This window comes from Strix uralensis, chromosome 15 (assembly GCF_047716275.1).
Source record: "Strix uralensis isolate ZFMK-TIS-50842 chromosome 15, bStrUra1, whole genome shotgun sequence".
NCBI classification, from domain to species: domain Eukaryota; kingdom Metazoa; phylum Chordata; class Aves; order Strigiformes; family Strigidae; genus Strix; species Strix uralensis.
The window spans coordinates 3,433,375-3,447,945 of record NC_133986.1 but is presented as its reverse complement, the minus strand read 5'-3'; the positions used below and the strand labels follow the sequence as shown (position 1 = coordinate 3,447,945).

Here is a 14,571-nt window from a genome sequence, read left to right as displayed (position 1 = left end):
AAATGCGTAGTAAATCATATTCTAAAATAATTGCATGTTGATCATTTCAGTGGAAAAGAGCATCTGACCATTTCAGGCATAAAGCTAGTCCATTCCCATCGCATTCAGTAGCAGATTTTCTCAGACAAGGACAGTGTCTTTTGCTGGATGCCTAGAGGTTGTACATGCACTCCCTTTCCAAGTGGAACATTTCCTTGGAACGCAGGTGTGTTAGGCATGTAAAAGACTGATACACAGGAAACAGCAAACGGGAAGGATTTTTATCTAGTCTTGTGAGAGTATGCAAAAAAATTATTTGAAATTCTGTATGCAAGCAAAGCACTCCTACTAATTTTCCTGTTTAGAATGAAATATTACAGAATCACAGAATCATCTCGGTTGGAAAGGACCTTGAAGATCATCCAGTCCAACCATTAACCTCACACTGATAGTTCCCAACTACAGCATATCCCTAAGCGCTGTGTCGAAAGATTACATTTAGGATTTGAATGGGTTGAGGAGGTAATGACAGCCACTCTCCCCAGCTCCTCACTTCTGTGACTGAACTTTAAAAGCTTGCTTATATAGGTCACCTCAGAGATTTGTTTATGTATGGCTTTCTCTGAGAGACTGAGCGCGCAGTATCAAGCACTCAGTGTTAGGTTTCTCCCCTATGTAAGATGTAGCTGTTGAACTGTGGAGCTTTAAGGGTGGTTCATTTTGCCTTTTTTTAAATGAAATGACAAGCTTTTAGCTGTGGATCAGGTTTTGAAAGTCAGAAGTAAATTATTTCCCATGTTTTTTTGGCTTTTTTGTTTTTTTCCTTTCCTCAGATTCGTTACATTTCACAGACCCAAGGTTTGCCAGGGGAGCAGTTGTTAAGCATGGGAACGAAAACTGCAAGATTTTTCTGTAGAGAAACGGATGCACCATATTCTAGTTGGAGATTAAAGGTAAACAGTATAATGTAGTAGAAAACAGTATATTACTTTGTGAGCAGAGAAACCAGAGGCCAAGAATCGCTACAACACTGTTAGCTCCCTTCTGCACCTCCTGTGTTTTTTATCAGTCCCTGCTCTGTGTCCCTTCCATTTCTCCCATTCCCCCAAACCAGCACTCCGAGCTCATGCCTGCTTTTCCTCCTGCTGGCTGGCCCAGAGGCAGGTCTGGTGCCGCTGCCAGGCTGTGCGGCAGCCAGTGCAGGCCTGCCCCGTGGACAATTCAAATTAAGCCTCACATCTCCAGAGGTACTAATTTAGGTGGTGTTTTAGTTTTTTGTTTTGTTTTGTCTTTTTTCCTTGCTCAGTTACTGCTTTTCACTTTAAAGAATTTGTCTCGGAGGCCCAAACTGCTCTGTCAAAGTTTGTTCAAAACTGGCTTTGCGATCAGAAGTACCTAGGAGAAAAAGGAGATTAAGAAACAACATGACTGTACAGCTCATTTCCTTCAGATCTCCTGCTAAAACAGTCTTTGTTGGCTCAAAGCTGCAATACAATGAAAACACACAAAATTTTAAAAAATGGACTTTTATGGTCTATACACCTTGCTTCTCTCTAAGCAACACTATTGCACACTAGCCATAAGCAGAACTTTAACTTTCTATGCAAATATATATATATTTTATTTTAAATTGTATTGCTTCATGGTGCAGCTTCACTGAATTTACGGAGGACTCGGGGAGTTAGGAAACAGTTACAGTTGACATAAAACTTCTGCAGTAACAAACAGCTGACGAGCTCAAAGCACAGGTTGTGTAACTCTCCACAGTAACTTCATAAATCCCCGGCGCGCGTTGGGCCAAGCGGCTGGGGCCGGGCTGCCTTGTCGTAACGCTGCAGGGTCAGGTTATGTAAGGATTCTCCAATTACACAGTCCTGATTATTCCAGTATTCTGGTTTTTTGGGCAGTTGATCATTAGGTGGCACTTTACACCTGGCTTCTCCGTATCGGAGAACCTAAACAAGTTCTTGATGCAAACAGCCCTCCCCATTTTCAGAAGCTGTTACCTTGCAGAGGTTAATTCTCTTGCATCAGACTAAATGCTGTTTTGGGGGAAGAAAGGAGTTTTGGTATGGACCACTGGTCATTACTCAACAGTTTTTGCCAAAGTTAATTTTGGGAACTTTTCTGTAATCTCTATTGTTATTTTTTTTTTTTTTTTTTTCCTGCAGTCCTGCCTTGCCTCTTGCAACACCAGCCTACTGGTGCTGTCTGTGTTGAAGGAGGAAAATTGTAACAGGAAGTGGTATTCCAGCTCATAAATCACTGAGTGATTGCATTTGTTCTCTAGGATTTAGTTGTTTGTTTCATACTTCAATATTTAAATACTTAAACCAACTGTTATGTATATGGAGGAATAAAAGTATAAAAATAACGAAAGAAAAGAGAAAGCAAAGAGAAATTGAACAGTCTGCCTGGGTTTTGTTTTGTTTTTTACAGTGATATGATGTTGCTGCTGTTTGTAGTTAAAGGTCTAAGTTTAAGGAAATTGGTAAAATGCAAGTGATAGAAAATCTGTGATATATAAAAATATAAGCACACAAGAGAGTTTCCTTAAACAACTTTTTGCTAGGCTTTCAGCACTTCCTGTATGATTTACAAACCATCTATTGTAATCCAGTACTGTGATTAGTCAGATGTGAAATTTAGTAGGTTTTGTATTTTAATTTAGAAAATGAAACTAGGCAGCAAAGCAGCATACAAATACAGAGTTAAAATATTAATTACTTTTTTAAAAACAGGGGTTTTAGGTCAATAAATAACTACAAAGTAACTTCAAATATGTGACCTTTATTGTCAACTTCTAAACTCAGCTTTCCTTTTCTTTTTGAGACATTGGAAGAGCACGAGGCAGAGACAGGTATGAAGTCTAAAGAGGCCAGAAAGTATATTTTCAACAGTTTGGATGATATAGTGCACGTGAGTATTAAAGAGTTCTTCCTTTGCTAAAGGAATGTGGGGGAATGGTGATTTTAAAATATTTTACTCATTTTGAAATAAACACCTTTTAGAATATTATTTATTGTATATCATTCATCTCCATTCTTCTCTGTATATTGTTGTCCTAAGGAAAATGTCTAGCTATGTCAGCCCTTTGGGCTTTTTATAAAAATCTTCCTTTGTCATTGCTTGTGTTAAACAATAGTCCCTGTCCTTGTGGTGGGGGAGCCCTTCCATTTTATGTGTAATGTGTACTTTCGCTTCCACCTTATCTGCCATTCTGGGTTAAAAAAGAACACATACGGATCCTGTTATCTTAACTATATAATTTCCAGTATAATTCTGCTATTTTAACAATATAATTCTCAGTGTAATTATTTTTTCCTTTCTTTTTTTTAAAAAAATAAATGTTTCTTCACTTTTCTTTAGCTTTAAAACTCTCTAGTCAATAACAAAAGGAAATTTTTCGTTCTCTTCTATATCTTGAAAAGAGAATAAAAAAATATTTTTACGGGATTGGCATTAATACACATTTGAAATTGTTTTTTGGAGATTACCTCTGTAGTTTAAGTAAGACCATATAAAGGCCTTTATCCCAAATCTTACTACTTAAATTCCATGTCCCATACTGGAATTAAAGCCTTCAGGGGTTTTTAGCTGGGGAGGTTGCAAGGGGAGTAGTGTGTGTGCAGAGGAATGTCACAATTCCAAGCCAACTGTGTTGGGATAAGCCAATGCCTCGCATGATAAAATCATTGAATATTACTATTTTATAGTAGAAAACAATAACAGAAAAAGTTAAACTAATATGCATATCTTCTATTTGACTGTTTTGCTCAATGCCAGGTGAACATGGTGATGGATTTGGAAGGAAGTGACCTGTTGGCAGAGAAAGCAGATAGGAGGGAATTTGTCAGTCTGTTGAAGAAAATGTTGCTTATCGACGCTGATCTAAGAATCACTCCAGCTGAGACCCTGAACCATTCTTTTGTTACCATGAAGCACCTCCTTGATTTTCCTCATAGCAACCAGTATGTAACACACAAAAATTCTTCTTTTAAATCTCTGTTGTAGTGATTCACGTGTATAATAGTGTTGTTTCTTCTGCTATCAGAGAGAAAAATCTTTTGTCATTTTTGTAATGTCTTAGAGAATTCTTTCAAGTGCTTGCGAAATTAAATACATCTACTTGGTCAAGGAAACTACGATTTTTTTCTGAAAAGTTACCTTTAAAGCAATAGATATCTAAGTTACCATTTTAATGCCTGGTTCTTAAATTCCAACACTGCAGAAACTTGGGCTTGGTTTTTGGAAGTGTGAACAGCCTTAGTTCCTGTCAGTCATTGAGAGCTAGGGTAGGCATTTCCTCTCGAGATGAACAACTCGGATACCTTCTTTTATGCATGGTTAATGTGGAATATATTGAAAGTTTTCTTGCTGTTCTGGAATTGTGTGTTTCTTTCGTTGTGGATTTCCTAAAGTGCAAGTGTTTCACTGAAAAAGCTTTCCATCCATTCAGTTTACTATCCTTCCTGCTGGTACACAGTTGTTAGGAAATGGTGTTAGACGCGAGGAGCAGGAAATAGCAGTATTCTTCTTGATCTTAAAATGTGGATTACAAAGGCTTAACGTGAACATAGTAATAGCGGGATTTCTTTTTTTTTTTTCTACTTCTGTGTATGATGCCATTCTGTGAAGCATGGAAATGTGGGCTTTGAACTACTTTTTTTTTTTTTTTTTCCTTGTTCTGGGGTATTGTTTTGTACATTTAACGACATGAAATTCTAATTACAGCAACTTCTTTTCTGGTTTTGATAGAGTGAAGTCCTGTTTTCATATCATGGATATTTGCAAATGCAGATCAAATTTGTATGACTTAAGTAACCGCAATAAAACATCGCTTATGAGACCAGTTGCCTCAGGCAGTGCAGCTAATCTGACTGCGAGCTTTACCAAAATTGGTCCGGTAAGAAGTCAGGTAAAAACAATTTTTTTTAAAAAATTATAAACTCCGTTAATGCCGTTTCTCTAAATAATTTCATAATTGAAAAAAAGTACATCTGTTAAGTGACAAAATCTTCTGTCTTTTACTCTCATTTTTTTCCTAGTGTTTTAAACAAATCATTCAGTCCGTTCCAAAATGAAGTTACAAACTGGGGTTGCTGTAGCAAAGCAGCGCTGTATTGTAGTGCCCTCCAGTGGCCAAACGGGATCCCTTCCTGTGAAATGTAGTTGAAATTTTAATGCTTAGAAGTTGTTTTGGTTTTGTTTTTTAGTTGTTTATTATATAAACTGGTGGGACAAGTGTGTGAGAGATATAGATTCACAGTTATAATGTTGCCTGTATTGAATCTGTTCCCATAGGCACTAACTGCATCTGCCCATTCAGTTTTGCACCGAGGGATACCACTGCAGGCAGGAACTGCTCAGTTTGGTTGCAGTGATGTTTTCCAACAGGCGTTGATTATATGTCCTCCTACTATTCAAGGTATGTTGAATTGTAATTCTTACAGTTCCTAAAATATTAGTGTAACTGTCTGTCTGTTAGCAATATTTGAGTTTTCCATTATATCCACTTAAGCTATATACTTAAAAGGACTTTATCATGTCATTAAAAAAGTAGCATGTGAGTCAGATCCAGATACATTGCACCTTTCTGAAAGAAATAGCAAAGCAGCATCTGCAGAAAATGGTTTAAGCAATCCAGAGTATACCACACGCACATAGATATGTGTACATATATACATATCTTGGATAAAATAAAGGGACATTGTAAAAGTTGAAGCAAGACAGGAGGGTATTCTGAAATAAAATTTGAGAGGAAACAAGATGAAGGGAATATCAGTGTTGTGGTGGATTTTTTAGTGGTGCGTTTTTTTGTTTCTTTTTTGGTGGGTCTGTGTATGTTGGGGTTTTTTTGTTTGTTGATGTGGTTGTGGTTTGGGGGTTGCTTTTTCTTTTATTTTCTTTTCTTCCCCCTCCTCCAGCTACAGCCGTAGGGTATCCTAGGGGTAAGGATAAGAAAACATAACAGTTCTTGTGATAAATCTGTCTGGATAGTAAAGTTGGTTTTTTTTTATTGGACTTCAAAGTGAATGTTTAAGAAAACATCTGGAAACTTGAGGCTTCTTTTAAGGATGTAGCTGCCCTATGTAAACCCTGTCACATTTACTGTCCTGCAGTTATGATGAACCAGGACAGCTGGATAGAACTGCCACAGCTTTCTGATGGCTGAAAAACACATAACTACATCTTTGAGAATTTTCATTGCATTGTGCTCTGAGGAGGAAAGGGCAGCTTGGCTGAACGCTCCTGTATTACAAAGGATAATATTGATTTAAGCATACAATTTTGTATTTATTGAAAGAAATTATTGGGTGAGAATTTAATTCTCAGAAACATTTGGAAGACTGCAAGGTGGAAATGCTAGTATGGAGGTATTTCTGCAGTGTAGAAAATGAACAAATAAGCATATGCATCTCTAGAAGGACACATGGTAATGCAGTTGACCTCTGTTTCCTAAAAACCTGTATTTGCATCATAAAAATGTAGGTCTTATTTTTTGGAGGAGTCTTTAAAACCTCATTTAGATCTCAGAATATATCAAGAAAAACTTGGTTTTTGTGTTTATAATGGGCTGATCAAAGAGGAGCTAATGAAAAGCAGCCTTTCATATACTAGTAATAGTCATTTATGGAGAGGGAAAGGTAGTTTATATTGTTTGCTTATTAAGTCAGCTTGATTATAGTCTTCATCTCCAAAGATGCAATTTATCTGTCTTGGTGATGTTCAGCTTCATGTTGAGATCAGATCTTGAAATGATGGAGTTTATAGGAAGTAGGGTTTTTAAGAATGACTTTCAAAGTCCTCCTTAATTCTCCCTCTGCATTTTGAAGTTCTAGAAATCACACTAGATTCACTCGGGGGAAAAAAACCCCAAACCACTTTTACCCTGAACTTAGAGAACTCTATCCCTTTAGATAAAGACAGCTGCAGCAGGCTTTCAGTAATGTTATTTGTGCTGGCTGCATCTGTCTTGGGTTCCAGAAACTCATGGAAGCTATGTGTATTTACCGTGCAGAGTGTCAGAGGCTGTAAGAGCTACATGCATAGCTTCACACAGATTTCCTTCTGAGCACTTAGTATGGCTAAGTAATTTCTGACTTAAATTGTATATATGCTTTACACAATGACATAATCCATAATTTAAAAACCCTTCTGTTTTCATTATACGAATGAAATTCATATGAATAAATGATTATTTAGCACTTTAGAGGAGAAGGCTCCAGGGAGACCTTATAGCAGCCTTCCAGTCCTTAAAGGGGCTACAGGAAAGCTGTGAAGGGATTCTTTATTGGGGGTGTAGGGGTAGGGTGAGGGGTAATGGTTTTAAACTGAAAGAGGGTAGTTCAGATTAGATATAAGGAAGAAATTCTTCCCTGTGAGGGTGGTGAGACACTGGCACAGGTTGCCCAGAGAAACTGTGGCTGCCCCCTCCCTGGAAGGGTTCAAGGCCCTGGAAGTGGACGGGGATTTGAGCAACCTGGGCTAGTGGACTAGATGATCTTTAAGGGCCCTTGCAACCCAAACCATTCTATGATAATAGAAAAGGAAACAGTACAGGCAAATACTCTATCTGTGATCTATATACTGTACTCTTATTCTGATGACAAATCTCCAAATTTAAATTCTGCTACAGCCTGAGTGAAGGGGATATATTGTGTTCATCACATAGGTGACGAGCTGCTGGCACAGAGGGGAGGGGATATTAATGGTATCTGGCACTGCTTCAAGGTTTCCCTGCTTGGCTACTCTGTCGAATATCTGAAGTGCTAAAGCTTGCTACTTCTTGGCAGAGAGAAGATGTTGCTGTTCTAGATGGCTGTGTGGAAAAAATTAGTCAACAGTGTTTCAAAATTAAAAGCTTTGGACTGCGTGGTTATATCTCAGTATTGTGTTATGACATGAGAGATTACATCAGATGAAGATTTTCCTTCATCCTTTACTGTAAAGATTTTAAAAAAACACCCCACATTTAATTCTTAGTTTAATAGTTCTTTAGCAGTTACCTCCAAACACCCATTACTTAGTCTTTGACTAAAGCACAAGACACAAAGTGCAGTTAGAAGATGAAATTAATATATTGCCTAGGCAGTATTTTCTTCTAACATAGCTGTTCTGTTGCAATATCTGTTGGAAAAAAAAAAAATCCTATTTCATTTCAGTTTAACATTATTATGTCAAAAATTAGTAGTAGTAGTAAACATTGGAGCCTTGCTATATGTTGTTAGTTTCCTGTGGCAATAATGAAATCTACACAGGGCATGAGATGCATCTTTTTCCTATTATGTGCTTGTGGTAATATTCCAACAGTGCTACAGTTTGCATTATTTTGATGAAGGGAGGAATAGGATTATTCCTTTGCATTCCATTGCAAATATTTGATAACATACACAAAATTTTACACTGGTTCCCACAAAAGAGATATAACAAAAGGTAACAAATAGGGGCATTATACGTGTGGTATTGCCAACTATAAAAGCGAAGAGGAATGGGTTTCAGCTAGCTGGAAATACAGAGCATAGGAAGTTCAGGAGTCAGTTGTGAGAAGCTTTGAAATTCAGTTCTACTTGCTTTTGTCTGCTTCCTTTCAAATACCTTTAATATAATTTGTGATAAAGAGTAAATGCTTAGCTTTGCAGACCTTTCTGGCAAAGTCATTCTGCTTTCTAGTAGTCTGTTTCCAAATAGTAGCTATTGGCAGTTCTTTCTGGAAATTACAGCATCAAATATTTGTGCAGATAAGTAATAGCACAAAAATCTTTTAGATGTTGATTCATTTGGCTTGAAAGTCTAAATTAGGGAGTTAGATCATAAATACATCAAGGAAAAATAGTAAAGTGTTCCAAAATTATCCTTTATGTTTTCATTTTGCTTAGAAAATATATATAAGACTGGTGTTTTGCTTAAAGCTTGGGTATATGCTTTTCTCCTTGATAGGAATTCCTACAAACCATAGTAAACCTACCAGTTTCTCCCTGAGGGTGGATAATGCAATTCCGTTGATGACCCAAGCCCACACAATTCAGCCACTACAGATTCGAGCAGGAATCCTTTCTCAGGTTGGCCTACTCTAAAGTAAAAATCTTATTTGTTTTATTATTAGTTAGTAAATATTTTTGCCCTGTAGAGTTCAGTTGCAGTCGGTCTTTTGTTTTGTGCTGAACTAGAAGCAGCTAACGTAAGTTCAGTCATTCCCTGTATCATGAAATCTTCTCTGCTTCACCACAGACATGGTCGAATCAGACCCAGCAAATACTGGTTCCTGCATGGCAGCAAGTAGCACCAGTGGCAGCTCCTGCTACATCTCTGACCTCTGATGCTGTGGCTGGCCCACAGAGGCTTGGAGACTGGGGGTAAGCCCACATATTTTTGTGCAGTACCTTAATGGCTTTGATTTAACAAGATCTATAGATGCTGATGCAAATGACTTGCAATTTAAAACTTCCTTTACTTTTCCGCAGGAAGATGATTACCCAGGGCACCCATTACAATTCAATGATACCGCAGCCTCTTTTAACACATCAGATAACCTTGTCTGCCCCTCAGCCAATTAGTGTGGGCATTGCACATGTTGTCTGGCCTCAGCCTGCCGCTACCAAGAGGAACAAACTGTGTCAGAACAGGTTGGTCGAATATTTCAGACATTCAAAGATATTGTATCTGTAGTTGCTGTTCAGCGGAAAGGGGAATAGCCTGGAAAAGTGGAATGTTTGTTAGTGACAATTGTACTTAAATGGTCTTTTGGAAAAATTTGTCCTTTCTGCCCTAAGTTTTCAATGTTGTTTTGGTAATACAGACTAGATGGAACAAATACTTGTAATAGTAAGAGGTTTTAGTCCCTATTGACTAGTATGTGCTTATCACGGTAGCAACGTTGTCTTTATAGCCTTTGGGGAGGTGACTCTAATGAGATATTCCTAAGCTTATGTGCATGAGGTTATATCAGGTTTAGACAAAGAGAAGTAAAGAGATACTACATAACACGGTTGCAGTATGTCTTACAGTCATCTTAAGAATAGTCTTTCTTTCACTGGTAACCAAAAATTCTTCAGCTGTTTGCTGAATAAAATATGCCCCACTGCCATACAAAGTATTCACAAAGGTGTGGGCGCTCAATAAAGGGGAAAGCATGGGTTACAAAGGGCAATGTCAGCAGCCCTGTGTTAAGGAAGGATTTCATTTGGAGGCTACCAGCTTTTGTTTTCAGGGAGAATCTTTGCAGGAAGTCTGACCAGGTTTTGTTTGCTTGTTTTTTGCCCAAATGGGATTTTAATTTCTTTTATAAGAAAATGGGATTTTCAATGTATTGTATTGAATGTTGTTGCAAATTTCTGTCTTGGATATTACGTAGTTTGGATTTTTTTTATTAATGTCTGAAATCATCTATGTATTTATGACTTTACTGTTTTGTGGTTTTCTTTGTATTAGTTTAGAAAATTGGTGGTTTAGTCTACATTACTTTCTTTGTTTTTGTTGAAAATAGTAGTTTTCAGGTCTGTTGGTAGAGATTCACTAAATATCAAGTGGTGTGTTTTCTTCACAGGAGCAATGCGTTACAAAATACCAATATCCAAAATTCAGCCTTTATATCTCCAAAGATACTTAACCTGAAGGCTGTAAAGAGAATAAGTTGTATAGAAGCACAGGACAATCATAACTCGGAAGGACAGGAAAGTAACTGTTGTGAAGCATCGGTCAGGCTGGCCCCTGATTCATCTCTTCCAACCAAACAGCGCCAGGCCATCTTCATTGCCGGCTCCCCCAGCCCAGCAGTCAGCGTGATCACCATCAGCAGTGACACAGATGAAGATGACATAGGACGAACGCATTCACTGAGAGAGTAAGAATCGATGTTTACTTTTGTTAAGGTGTTACTTAAATATAGCTGTCTTAGCATAGCTACTGTATTTAATGAATCTGAGTTAAAAAAAGACAATCCACTTCTAATCAAATTTCACTAAGAAGTTAACTCTGAGCAGGATATTATTTGAAAGTGAAAAATACTTTCAAAAGTCTACCTCATTAATCTATAGATCTTAGGCATTTTCAAACAGAATACTTCTAGGTCCAGCATATTTTTTTTCTTAATGTTGTCATACCCTATTTAATTGTTGAAGATCAGTCTTCTGGCTTTCTATAATCAATGTTATCGCTCTACAGTAGCATCCAGTAGATAATATTACATACCTAAGGGTAAAAAGTATTTCTCTTAACAGTATGAAAGGGTGTGCATTTGGGTATAAAAGCAGATGCTGAGTATGGTCCGCCAGAGGAGTGTTCTTTCACAAAGCTATCAAAGAAGCATGTATCATTTTAAACGAGGGCTTAAAAGTTTAATGTTTGTTGACTATTTTTACTTGTAATGATTCTGAATTGGAAGAACTTGTATTTTAAGTCTAAACTTTGTCAAATGTTTTAAGGCTCTGAACTGTTGTATTAAAGTCTTCTATCTACTTGTTTTAGTACTGATTCAGTAAAAAAATTACTCATTTAATACGTTTCAAAACATGCATGTTTAGTCTAGAATTTCCAAAAAAACACTGAAAAGGTTTAAAATAACTTTTGGATGTAAAAGAAATCAGGAATTGGGTATTAATTTACATTTAAGGGACCATTTCTAATATTTGACGTCTTTTTTATTCTGTAATTACACCTAAGTCAGTGCTGTATGGAAAGAATGAATGAGGGATGGTAAGTTTGCTCACTTTCTTTTTGTGTGGTAGGTGTAAAGGTAGCCTTGACTGTGAAGCCTGCCGGAATACCCTGAACATTGACCGCGTCTGTTCTCTCAGCAGTCCTGACAGCACTCTGAGTACCAGCTCCTCGGGACAGTCCAGTCCATCTCCTTGCAAGAGGTCCAACAGGTAAAAAGTTGTGCTTCTTTCAACAAAAAGAAAGATCCTAATATACAGCAGTCTCAGTTTATACTAAAGAATGCAAAAACCAAAAGGTATTTGGTCCTGGTTCCACTGATTGTACTGTGGTCTTGCTTCTGGCAGCTGGCATTCACCATCTTCTTAGCCCGTTCTTCTTCTGATCCAAACAAGGAGCTTCAATAATAGCCAAGGCTATTATTATGAGTTGGCTTCTCCACCTCTTTCCCCTTCCAGCAGCTTTGGTAGAAGCAGTGGTTGAATGGATGAGTTCACAGCACTTGACCAGCATGGATTTTGCAGACCACCAGAGCTAAAATAGCCACTGTGTAGATAGAGAGTTACATTTGTCTCCTTAATCTAAATCTGTTTATAAGAATCTATCTGTCATGCACAGGCAGCGCTCTCTGGAGGAGCTTCACGGAGACCTGAGTTTTCGGTAGATAAGGTCTAGTGTAGGTTGGTGGTTGATATGCAGATGAGAGGGAGCTGCCTGCCACTGTGCAGATTGCTTCCTCAGCACGTTCTATCTCATCCTGACTCTCGCAGGCCCCAGGGATGGCTTTTTGCAGGCTTCAGGATGTGGCTGATTCCTAGAAGGAAATTGGATCAGTATGTTCTCTTTTGCTAGTGTAATAACCATTGGGACACCTTTTATGTTTTGATTCAGGAAGAAATGAAATAATCTTCTACAACCCTTTATTTGGCCTAAAAATCTAAATTTCAGTTGGATTATAAGTACAAGACTATTTAAAAAATAAATTTTAAAAGTGAGTGTAAGTTGGGTTGCATGTCTGAGTCTTTATGTTAAAGTTATCCCCTTTCTCTGAACTTTGCAAATTATGGGTAGAACGAGTTTGAATATTGAACTGCCATCTGAATGTCTGTGCTTGTATAATTAAAATGTAACATTTTTATCCACCCTTGAGTAGTTCCACTTCCATAAATTTTATATGGTATTTTAATAAAATGTATCTCTATTATGAAAATGTATTTGTTTCAATGCAATACTACCATTTTTTGATAGTATGTCAGATGATGAACAGGAAAGTGGATGTGATACAGTGGATGGTTCCCCAACTTCAGACTCTTCAGGACATGACAGCCCATTTGTGGAAAATGGCTTTGTAACTAATACCAATAAAAATAAGGAAGCAAGAGCATCGGTTAATCCTGAAACCAAATCAGCTGTTTGCACAGTAGTGGTACCACCAATGAGACTTGAAAACAGGCTACATCTTGATGAACAGATGGTGAATACAGGTAGGTTAGTTCAGGTGTGTTTTTTCTTTCTATACCAATAGATAATAATAGAAATTTGAGTATCTATTCAATAGCCATACATACAAAGATTTTGACCACTCATATATCTGCTATAAACACTCCTAAATTGTGTTGTTTTTTAAGACATTAGTGTATTATTTTATTATTTCTCCCTGTATGCTGAAGCAAATGAAACTTTGTCTAACTTTTGTTAGAACAGTAACAACAAAAATATAACATTGTTCATTTATATCTTGGAAGATGCTACGTGCCAGCCACTGAAAAAGGGTCGGGCTGTCCTGGGAAAAATAAACCAGTCTTCTGTAGTAGGAAACCGTCAGCAAAAACTGACATCAGCATTCCATCAGCAACATATAAACTTCAGTCAGGTATGTGTACTTACTCATATTTAAGAAGTATTTTTTTTTCTGTTTTGAGGTTCCAAACATGCTGAATGCTCATAATTTCAATTGCTGTAAATGGCAACTGCAGGTTTTCAACAGCTTTACTGCAGAAGTGTTAAAATCTTGAAAAATGGATTTCAATTTACTGGGCAAGTCATAAGTATCTTTTACTTTTGGTCATTTTCTTAAAGCAGCTAATTTCATTTTAAAAAATGATAGAAAAGCCATTCTGGGAAAACTATCAATGCCCATGTAAAATCAAAGCACAAGACAAAATGAAAAATACATTAGCATTTTTTTTTCCTACACCCAAATGCTAAAATACTCGGTGTGCAGTTAAAAACTAGGTCTGTATTTCAGTCTTGTTCTGTAAGTAGTGTGCATGAAAATGCTTGTAGTTTGAGTATCCAGAGATAGGATAGAGCTTAGCAAACCCAACAGTTTCTTACCTTTGCTGCCAGGTAGTGAAGCTGGTGGGGGAAGAAGTTGTGACTGTAGTTCAATCCAGTGTTGGAAAATACTCAAAGCTAATGTGAAAGTTACTTTTATCGTTACCTAACAACATAGTAATTGTGTCTACTGTGGCTGAGAACTGAAGTTGACATAGGACATCAAGTTTAAGCCCTTCTTAATTAATTAATTTTGAACTGTAGCTGCCTTGAGCTTTTGGTTAGATATCTGGAGGTACATTTAATATAAGAGCAGTACCTGTTTGTATGAGTCTCGCAGAGTATAACTAACTGTGAATATTAAATTCTAAGTTAAATACTAAATGCAAGCATGCTATATGTAGATAAGAGGATTTACCAATAATGACTTGAATAGTTTAGGTTGAAAGAAATATTTGGATGGGTGACACCATCTCCTCTTCTGCATGATTATGCAGAAGGGTTGGTTTAATTAATTCTAAGCAAACCTTAATATGATCAGCACAGTATTAATTTTTAATCTCTCAATGGCTGCGGCTCCTTGGCCTCTTGGCAGAAAGTGTAGAACGTTATTTTCATTACAGAAATTTATGCTGATCCTTCCTTCTTTGGTAGATGCCC

The 14,571-nt window shown here is 37.2% G+C and overlaps 1 protein-coding gene across 2 annotated transcripts in view; it reads left to right on the top strand.

The window, feature by feature from the left end:
• Positions 1-14,571, top strand: part of HIPK3 (homeodomain interacting protein kinase 3) — a 75,654-nt gene that overhangs the window by 56,482 nt on the left and 4,601 nt on the right. The window contains exons 4-15 of one of the 2 annotated variants that reach the window (XM_074884434.1): positions 813-932; positions 2,812-2,898; positions 3,766-3,950; positions 4,738-4,897; positions 5,284-5,407; positions 8,920-9,041; positions 9,211-9,335; positions 9,444-9,605; positions 10,526-10,822; positions 11,706-11,846; positions 12,883-13,118; positions 13,380-13,507. In XM_074884434.1, the coding sequence (XP_074740535.1) occupies positions 813-932; positions 2,812-2,898; positions 3,766-3,950; positions 4,738-4,897; positions 5,284-5,407; positions 8,920-9,041; positions 9,211-9,335; positions 9,444-9,605; positions 10,526-10,822; positions 11,706-11,846; positions 12,883-13,118; positions 13,380-13,507 (1,887 nt within the window). The remainder of the gene's footprint in view (positions 1-812; positions 933-2,811; positions 2,899-3,765; positions 3,951-4,737; positions 4,898-5,283; positions 5,408-8,919; positions 9,042-9,210; positions 9,336-9,443; positions 9,606-10,525; positions 10,823-11,705; positions 11,847-12,882; positions 13,119-13,379; positions 13,508-14,571) is intronic. The other variant, XM_074884435.1, reaches the window with a different exon arrangement.